General features: G+C 42.2%; 2 protein-coding genes and 1 non-coding gene across 3 annotated transcripts; all 3 read left to right on the top strand.

Moving 5' to 3' along the window:
* Positions 1 to 727: 727 nt before the first annotated feature.
* On the top strand, positions 728 to 3,358 carry LOC104420810 (transcription factor bHLH18). The gene is made up of 5 exons (XM_018862885.2): positions 728 to 888; positions 1,136 to 1,213; positions 1,432 to 1,974; positions 2,186 to 2,560; positions 2,765 to 3,358. Exons 2-5 carry the CDS (start codon positions 1,178 to 1,180, stop codon positions 2,837 to 2,839), a joined length of 1,029 nt encoding a protein of 342 aa, XP_018718430.2. The 5' UTR covers positions 728 to 888; positions 1,136 to 1,177; the 3' UTR covers positions 2,840 to 3,358.
* Positions 3,359 to 5,140: 1,782 nt separating this feature from the next.
* TRNAV-AAC lies at positions 5,141 to 5,214 on the top strand. Its single transcript has one exon. It is a non-coding gene; the product is annotated as a tRNA-Val (tRNA).
* A 323-nt stretch (positions 5,215 to 5,537) lies between these two features.
* On the top strand, positions 5,538 to 8,266 carry LOC104419817. Its single transcript, XM_039302079.1, has 3 exons — positions 5,538 to 5,845; positions 6,373 to 6,720; positions 7,252 to 8,266. Exons 1-3 carry the CDS (start codon positions 5,726 to 5,728, stop codon positions 8,062 to 8,064), a joined length of 1,281 nt encoding a protein of 426 aa, XP_039158013.1. The 5' UTR covers positions 5,538 to 5,725; the 3' UTR covers positions 8,065 to 8,266.
* Positions 8,267 to 9,156: the final 890 nt, after the last annotated feature.

Genomic DNA, 9,156 nt, shown 5'->3' with positions numbered 1-9,156 from the left:
AAAGCAAGGTTGACCACAATGCTACACAAGCTGGCAAAGCGTGGATCAGATCGAGATAAAAAGAACAGGAAGCTCTTCAAGCTTCAGTAATTGTCCGTTTCTTGACCCTCCCCGATGGCCTTTCCCCCCAGTTTCTAAGCCCTGGTCATCAATGTGAAGAAATAAAGATGGGATTTTTTCTGAATGCGGGACCGGCAATTGCCAACCCAAGAATTTCTTGATTGGTGGTACGGCCGTGGCGGACATCAGGTTCTAGAAATACCCACGAGCTGTCTGGGGACACGTCTCCTTTTCATTGGACGGAGGGTGGTAAAAAAAGTCAACAGGAAACTTTTTGTGATTATGGGGTGTGCCCCTGTTCACACGGGCACAAACTGTTTGATGATTGGCCTGTATGAGGACGCTCCAATTATGTTGGGGGTGGCTGGCTCACTAGGGAGCTTCCCTCGTTTCTTATTGGCTTTTGAACGCATGTGTGAGGTGGCCCTGGGGGGTGGATCTCGGAGGGTCCACGCTATTATGCCGCCTGTTTGTGAAAATTTTTAAAGCTTGAACGCGATTTCAACGGCCGGTTGGTAGATAAAATCTCCCTAAAATTTTGCTGGGGCTGGTGATGGTTGTGCTTTAAAAAGTCTCGCTAGGCAACAAAAGTGACTTGTCCATGAAAGTAACATTGTCAGCAATAGCGACCCACTAGTATATAATATGGGTTTTTCTTGATTAAATTATGACAAGCATCGGTGTCAAATGCAGGAGGCGTTTTCCCATCCGGAACTCAACCTTATGTGAAGGAATTGCGTTGTGTAAGAGCTATAAGATTGAACAAGCACAAGGTCTTCTTCTGTAGAGGGGGAGAGCAAAAGGGGAAACTTCGTTCACCATCTAAGGGTGAGGAATTCTATTCATATTCTTAAGAGTTCTGCAACTTAAGCTGATTTCTTATTTGTTTAGCCAATAAAGTTGATTACTCTTCTACTTTCTGATCTTTGCAATCACAATCGCATAAGTTCAAAAGCTTGTCCATATTTATATGATTTGGCATGCTTTTTGGGAGATGCATAAGTTTTGAATGTAGCAACTTCTTTAATACATATGTCCTCAAGATTGAGTGACATGTTTGTTTAATTGATCGTAGGATTCTCTGACTTGCTCTTTCAATCTGAAAGAAGCCTCTTCAATGGAAGTAACTACCATGAGAGGACTCCCAGATATGGTAAGTTTTCTGTTGATTGTCTCTTGTCCAACTATTTTTCATCATGAGGGTCCCTTCCAAGGTATTGATAAAATCTGACTGAGTTTTCAACCAGGAGAAGTTCAACTTAGGTTAGATTTGAGATTAGACGAGATATCAATGTGCAACTCCTGGAATTGTGATGACTGCAATACAAGTAACATGTATCAAATAAAATAAATTCCACGTTGATTGCACAGGGAGTGGAGGATTCTGGCTTCATCAATCCGTGGCAAATGCATTCATTTGATGAGCTTCACACACTTCCGCTAGCAGCTGCACTGGGTGAACATATGCAAGGCTTTTTCCCTCAACCGAACATCAATTTCAAAGCTTCCGCAGATGCTTCTAACTCCGTGATCAACAGACCAGTAAAACAGCTCAAAACAAATAGCTGGGATTCATGCAGAGTTGATCCTGTGTCAATTCCTCAATCTTTCTCTCCCTCCAATGTTCTTTCTTTCGTCTCTTCCAATTTCACAAATCAAAGTAGTGTTGTGAAACCTAAAGAGGAGGCAATCGGTTCTAAGAGCGTCGGCAATGTCTCTTCTGATATGCCTTTTCCTCAGGGTTCATTTGGGAACCAAAATTATGTACTTAAGGCTTGTCACGGAGGTAAAAGGGTAAGTACAAACAATAGTCTATCTCAGACGCAAGATCACATCATAGCAGAGAGAAAACGGCGAGAAAAGCTCAGTCAACGGTTTATCGCCTTATCTGCCCTTGTCCCTGGACTAAAGAAGGTGGGAAATTTTCTTTCTTGGAATGTTTTTTCCTAGACATGATCCAATATTATCATATGGAAAGTTTCTTCAGTGGAAGTTTCGGAGCAATACACATTAAAATTAATAGAGCAGTTGGACAGCTGGGGTTTTGGTTGCTATATGTTTTGCTTGTCCTCCCTCTTCAATTATATCATCTCTTGTTTACCCTGCTTTGGCCTTTCATTAACAGATGGACAAAGCTTCTGTTCTTGGTGATGCAATTAAGTACTTGAAGCAACTCCAAGAAAGAATCAAGATACTTGAGGAGCAGACTCGAAAGAGAAGCATGGAGTCAGTAGTCTTTGTGAAAAAATCTCAGGTATTTGAAGATGGCATGAATTCTTCTACAGACGAGAATTTCTCTAGTGGTCCCTGTGATGAGCTGCTACCAGAAGTTGAAGCAAGAATTTGCGACAATGATGTCCTCTTAAAAGTTCACTGTGAGAAAAGTAAGGGAGTTCTGGAAAAGATAATTGGTGAAGTTGAGAAACTCCATTTGACCATCATTAACAGCAGTTTAATGACTTTTGGGACATCAGCTGTTGATATAACCATTCTTGCTCAGGTAACTTCTCTCCTTCCCTTTGCTTTCGGTCTTAGATTTAATATTTGGGAAAAATATTCTGCAGTTTTCTTAAGTGCATCAAATTAATCAGATATTCCTTCTTTAGTGAATAAATTAAGCAAGTCACAAATGTAGTTACAGCTCATAAGTTTGTGAGTTTAATTGTACTGCAAAGTAATCCTTCATCTCCTTTAACTATTGCAGATGAATCATGAGTTCTGCATGCCTGTGAAGGATCTCGTGAAAAATCTGCGCACAGCTTTCAAGTCATTCATGTGACGGAAAGAAGAAAGAACTCCACGAGAGAATAACTCCTTGCTTCTGTTCATATACAGAATAACTGCCATTTCTGTTCACTTCCTGTGTTCAGGAGCTTCGAGAACAAGGAAGAGTCCATTCAAACAATCTCAATATCATCTATATTAATCTGTTTACAAGGCCTGTGATGCTCTGTGCTCCAAGATCATTTACCATCAACGGTTTTTTTTTTTTTTTTTTTTTTTTTTTTGCTGTGAGGCTCATTTTGCAGGAGGGCTCTTCATCTGATTTTTGCGTGGTCAATCTGTTGATCATGTTCATGGCCATCCTGTTCAAGATTGTTCTTCTCATGACTCTTCAAGGTCTCTCCTTTTAATCTGAAGAGACCTGTTTTTTAGGAGCGTGGAGCTTGTGGCCTTTGTTTCCGTACTTGGTTCTGTCAGTGTTTTAGAGGCATCTAAAAAAGTCGATGAGCCTCTTTTCCTTGTAGTAGTTTATCTCAAGGTAGTAAAAATAAAATCAGTTGCCTTGTTATATTTACATGCTATTGTCCGGTCTTCTGAATATGAAAGCCTTGCCAACAGTTGTCCAGTCGGCTCTACTGCCATGCAATGCATCTTCCTGAAATTCACTTATTTACGGGGTAAATTGATGGCAAAATCAGCAATCTTTGAAGCTTTTGCAGTATATAATTCCTACAATTTGGTACAAGGAGAAACTCTGGCTTTATCATATTGGAGAGACCGCAAAAGCTTTGGTTTCATATGGAATCGACTGGGATGTCTAATCGCTTTCAATTAGACCGCTAAGAGGATTTACTGTGTAACTTTCTGCAGTTACTTATGACAATAATGCTGTGCTAACTCTGTGTTCAAACTAAGTTCAGTATGGAGGTTGATGTCAATTAGGTGAGGTGTAGGATTATAGCCAGTGCTGCCCTTAATTAGTTTAGTGAATTGGTAGATGAACATTGACTTAGAGAGAAATTGACAGCTCCAATACAATAGAGTCTGATCCCAGAAATGTGGGAGCGCAGCTCTGCAGAAGCCAATCAAACCATAAGCTGACCTAAAAACTTAGTGCAACCATCTGTCATCAGAGCTGTCCCCACCAAAGATTGTGGATCTTGATTTGGATTGTGAACCTCTCTCCTCATTGATTAATTTAAAGCTGATTTCTTAATGGACTGGACAACTCCTTGGACTATTGACATCACTAATCAGACTTAGCATAAACGTCAAAAACTTACAGATCATTCCGCTTCATTAGAGCACCATTTAAGGCTTGAAGATCGTCTCAGATTCTTGCGTTACTAACGTGGCATTACAAGATTGGCCACTGCGGAATAAAGTCTTCACTGAGTTGGCTTGATTTCCACTCCATGCCACAGAGTTTAAGAGTCATAGGTTCCAGCTTATAATTGCTCACCCATCGTTGACAAAAATATCAAGGATCCCACTGATTCTTCTCCAATTGCTTGAATGATTTTCTTGCTGCGGAGGTGTCGTTTCTTGACTGAAGAAACTGAACTCGCGGTCTGCAGTGAAACGTTGAGTACTATCATCAGGCATATGAAGAAAAAATTATCCCAAAAATTGCAGATCTATAGTGTTTTAACCAATTTAGTCCTAAAAATTGTTCAAACAATTCTAAACTTATTAGACTTTTATCAATTTAATTTTGTTTTTCAATTTTACCAATTGAGTTAAAATCATTGACATGGATATGGGTAGTGCTATATAAAATAGGCGTTAATGTTGACAATTCTTTATAATTTGTTCAAAAAAAAAAATGAATTTTTATGATTTTTATTCCTTCTTTTTCTTCTTTTTACCAAGCAAGGCGAGGGTTGCCTACTAACCCAAGTGGTCACAAGTGAGGCCACAAAGCCCTCGCCAGTTGTAGACTAGGGTCTTGACTATGCCCAAATTCAACATGGGCTGCAACCCTCACTAGATCTAGGCAAGAGTTACGATTCTTATTAGGTTTGAAAAGGGAAAATTAAAAAATTATCACATCAACGCCGATCATAGGAGTGATTTTCGGCTAAAATTAATAGATGGATTCAATTGACAAAATGTACAAAAATTTAGAACTCAATTGATAAAATCAAAATATTTAAAGCTAAATTACAAAAATACATTAATTTCGGACTTTCTAGACATTTCCGTGCATACGAAATAACAGTTTGGTGAGCCCAAGTATCAATCATTTCCCTCTTGGGTTATTAAGAAAATAAATAAACGCTAGAGATGGGGGTTTCCCTTAAATGAACTTTATTAACATATTTATATAAATTTTAATGAAATGAGCTTCAACAACGGTGTCGTGGTGTAGTTGGTTATCACGTCAGTCTAACACGCTGAAGGTCTCCGGTTCGAACCCGGGCGACGCCACTCTTCTTTTCCCATCATTCTTTTCCCTTTTTCATCTCCGTCCTACAAACGACGTCGTTCCCCCTACGCCGCGTGATTTACGCAGAATAGTGGGCCCCCGGTCCGGCCCATTCATCGGGCGAGATTCCCGGGCCCATCGGAGACCCCAAAGCCACAAAAATGCCCCCGAAACCCACGTCGCCGACGCCACGCCCATACCCAGTCAACCGACCAATCGCGCGCGCCCGTCGGATCACTTCCCCTCCCCTCATTGGTCCACGTCACCGCCCTCCACGTAATCCCCCGCCGCGTGTCCAGAACCGTCGTCGTCGTCCTTCCTAGAAATGTCGGGAACCTTGTCCCCCGTAGGCAGTTAGAGAAAAAACCATCGCAGCTGCTTCCTACAAATCCGATTCCCAATCCGATTCCGATATCAACCGGCGAAAAGGCGAAGGCAAAAACCCTCGCTCTCTCTCTCTCTCTCTCTCTGTCGGCTCGATCCCGTCGCCTTGCTTGCGCTCTTGCCGCTCCGATGGCTTTCAGAGCGGTTCAGCTGAGCCCCCTGTTCCTGGCGCTCGCGGCGATCCTGCCGCTCTCGACGGCCCTGATCACGGCGCCTGGCGTCCACTCCGCCTACCCCAAGGCCATATCCGTGAGTGCTCCTAGCTTTGCCCGATTCTCTCGTTCCGGTTCTCTTGGGAGATTTTTTTTTTTTTTTTTTTTTCGTGAATTGATGCTTATGGATGGATAGATCGATCTTGGTTTTATCTGGGTCGAGCTCGATTTATTAATTGCGGAATTGATTTGGGAGCTTAGGTTGAGGGCTGTGTGGAATGATTTCGATTCTCTTGCTTTGGTTTTCTTGGGCGGATTCTTAGGCGGGGTCCGGATGATGATGCGACGTTGCTCTTTTTTTTTTTGGGAGATTTCTTTGATTTCGCCGAAATTGACGTTTTCTTGATTGATGTATTGATCTTGGTTTTAGCACGGTCGAGGTCGAGTTAGTTATTCTCGCGGCTTGATTTATTAATTGCAGAATTGGTTTGAAGGTTGGGGGTTGTACGGAACGGTTTCTGATTGTTGAGGGACTCGTGGGAATTTTGGGTCTTTGTTGGAATAGGGTGGGATTTCGTAATTGAATTGGAATTTGTTGACGTGATGTGTGTGTGGCCCTTGTAGGATTTGAAGGAAGCGATTGTCAAAGGGCTGGGTTTCCAGGCGGATGATTTCAAGGTGTCCGGATTTGATGTCGGGGACGCGCTCGTGGGTCACGCCGTGGCCTATGAGTTTGATGTGGAGATTGACGACAAGGTGCTTCCGTTGAAGCTATTGGAGGACGTGAACCGGTGGGAGTACGTGGATCTGCCCATATTCCGGGCCGAGGATGCGGTCCGAGCGGGTGGTGGGAATGCGTTGATTGAGAAGAGGAAGTTGGATCGCGCCCTGCCTGTGCTGGCTCCATTTCAGCTGGCTGGGCCAATGGAACTGTGGATTCAGGATGCAAAAGACATGCGGATCTCATTGCCAGTAAGTGATCATTTGTTAATATGCCCTTATCAATCATGCTTTGCAATGCATCATCTTTTCAAAGTTTTGTTAAGATTAATTCAGGGAATAGACATGAATGATGGATGTAGAAATTGATTTGTTGTTGATTCAGCAATTGATGGTGCGATGTTAGAGTTATTTATGACGGTACTAATGCATAGTTCTTTCACAACGTTGTATATTTAGAGGGAATTGTGTGCAACGTGTGGAACTGAAAAAATGAATTTGTTGAACTGTTGAGAAATTTCTTGGTGGAGAAGTGCTTGATCATGCAATAAAATGCCCTTTCTTTCAAAGATGTATCCACAAATTGAACTCTTGCTTTGAAAAGTGATCATTTAGTCCCTTCAAGTTTCTCTTCTTTATTTTTTTTGACATTATGCATTGCAGCAAAGCACTGTTTGTCTGTTATTTTTTAGAATGGAGCTAAGACGGATGATTGTCATTGTATATGAAGACTGAAAGTCAATTTGTTACCAATTATCATTGTTGTCCCGTTGATCTATGCAGCATGATGTGGATGCCGGCATCCTGAAGAAAGTAATCTTGGCAGAGGGTGCTGTGGTCACTGTCAAGGGTGCCAGATCAGTGAGCCTTCGTCGACCTGTAGAGCTGCCACTTCCTTTAAATAGGACCGGTGATGGGTTTGCCTCTGGTCTTCTTGCTCTTGCTGAACGGCTCCATCAAGCATCCCATGATCAAGGTGAACCACTCCTTTCCCTCCGCATAGTTGGCCCGACCTCACTTGCCTCACCATCTCCATCCTCCACCTCTTCGAGCAACCGGCTCAAGCTCAAGCGCCTTGCACCTGGCCTTGTGGAACTGTCCTTGCCATCAAAAAGCAAAGCTATTGAACGCGTCGAACCATCAGAAGATGCTATGACCCTGCTAACCCCAAAACATTTCGCCACCTTGTGGCCGGTTGCCTCAGTCAATGGTTCTAACTCTAATCTTCGAGGCTTCGAGGCACTGCTCTCTTCTGTTCTGGGTCCCAAGGCTGACAAGGAAGGTTCCTTCAGGCTACTGAAGGCGGACGTATCTGCTCAGACATTTCTGAAGATCGGGTTCGGAGTAGAGAGGAAATTGAAGGCAGACGACAGCGAACTGGAAGGTTTCCCCGCATGGAGGTCGAAGCCCGAATCGGTGAGCATGCACTTTGAGGTGCTGGCCAAAATCGACGGCGAGAAGATCGTACCTGAGAGGGTGATGCAGGTCAATCCTCTCATGGTGGAGGACACGGTAGCTCCGAGCATGCTCTCGAACAACATGACCATGTCGAAGATGCCCATCGTCCATCCTCCTTCCAACCCCTTCACATTATAAACCAGTCAGGCCTGAGACCTTCACATTATAAATTAGTCAGGCCTTAGATATTTTTTTACATCGAGGTGCTTGAAGAAGAAGATCAACTGTAAAGTTTTCCCCCCCTTTTTCCCCACTTTGGGCGGGCTCCAGATATGACGGTTAAAGAACTTCAGACACTGTATAAAACATGGATCAATGAAGCTTTAACTATTCACATAAATCTTCCTGTCTATCATTTGCTTAAATTTCACGTTGTCATTAGCATCCTTTAGATGCTGTTCCATTTTTCTTTTTGCGTCATTTCCGCACGCCCGCATGAATGATTAACTTGTTTTACCTTGAATAACCGGAAGGAAACATACCCAAGCGTTTCACGTCAATTCCTTATTTTCTCAATTAAGCAAAGGCAAATCTACATTCAGAATCTGGAAGATCGGAAACCCAAATTTTCTTGATATAGTAGTAAGAAAAACTTTAGTGTAATCTTGAAATTGAAGTTTAAATGGTAATTAGGGATGGCTCCCTGTTTCAAAATGTGCATAGATATAGTATATATCTAGAATCGGATACGACAAAAAGAGGATAAAATTGAATAAAAAAATTCGAACCCACCACGTACCCAATAATGGATTTCCATCCAACCGAAAAAATAAGTAAGCGCGTGTTTTGATAACACTTCTATTTTTATGAACAATTTCGATTAGAAATGATTTTTTTTTATTTTATTCCTATGAACAATTTCTAAATATTTTAAATCATTTGATAACTATACAAAATTTCAATTCCCAAAATAGAATTGCGTTTGACACCGTCCTCAAAATATCTACTTCAAATCATTTTCTTTTAATTTTTAAATAATTTTATTTTTTTTTCCTTTTTTTTATCCTTTCTCCTCTTCTTTTTCTTCAAGGTTGCCAGTCGCTCGCCTTGGGATGACTAGCAACTAGCCAAACAAGGACCGATGACCTCACCGAAGCGTCACTAGTCTTAGGCGAGGCCGTGCCTCATCGGTGGAGCCTCGTTGGTGGTCAAGCAGGCCTTGCCCAATATGGCAATATGTAGTCGGCAACCAGCAGTGGCGGCAACAGTTGAAGAAGAAGAAAGAGAGAA

The sequence above is a fragment of the Eucalyptus grandis genome, chromosome 9 (assembly GCF_016545825.1).
Source record: "Eucalyptus grandis isolate ANBG69807.140 chromosome 9, ASM1654582v1, whole genome shotgun sequence".
NCBI classification, from domain to species: domain Eukaryota; kingdom Viridiplantae; phylum Streptophyta; class Magnoliopsida; order Myrtales; family Myrtaceae; genus Eucalyptus; species Eucalyptus grandis.
The sequence above is the reverse complement of the archived record's forward strand: the minus strand, read 5'-3'. Positions and strand labels throughout refer to the sequence as shown.

Bases quoted from the DNA above. Each gene is read 5' to 3' on its own strand.
- LOC104419817 (XM_039302079.1), top strand. From the start codon at position 5,726: ATGGCTTTCAGAGCGGTTCAGCTGAGCCCCCTGTTCCTGGCGCTCGCG. The intron at 5,846-6,372 runs GTGAGTGCTCCT...TGGCCCTTGTAG, and splicing joins CCTACCCCAAGGCCATATCC to GATTTGAAGGAAGCGATTGT. The intron at 6,721-7,251 runs GTAAGTGATCAT...TGATCTATGCAG, and splicing joins ACATGCGGATCTCATTGCCA to CATGATGTGGATGCCGGCAT.
- LOC104420810 (XM_018862885.2), top strand. From the start codon at position 1,178: ATGGAAGTAACTACCATGAGAGGACTCCCAGATATG. The intron at 1,214-1,431 runs GTAAGTTTTCTG...TTGATTGCACAG, and splicing joins TGAGAGGACTCCCAGATATG to GGAGTGGAGGATTCTGGCTT. The intron at 1,975-2,185 runs GTGGGAAATTTT...TTTCATTAACAG, and splicing joins TTGTCCCTGGACTAAAGAAG to ATGGACAAAGCTTCTGTTCT.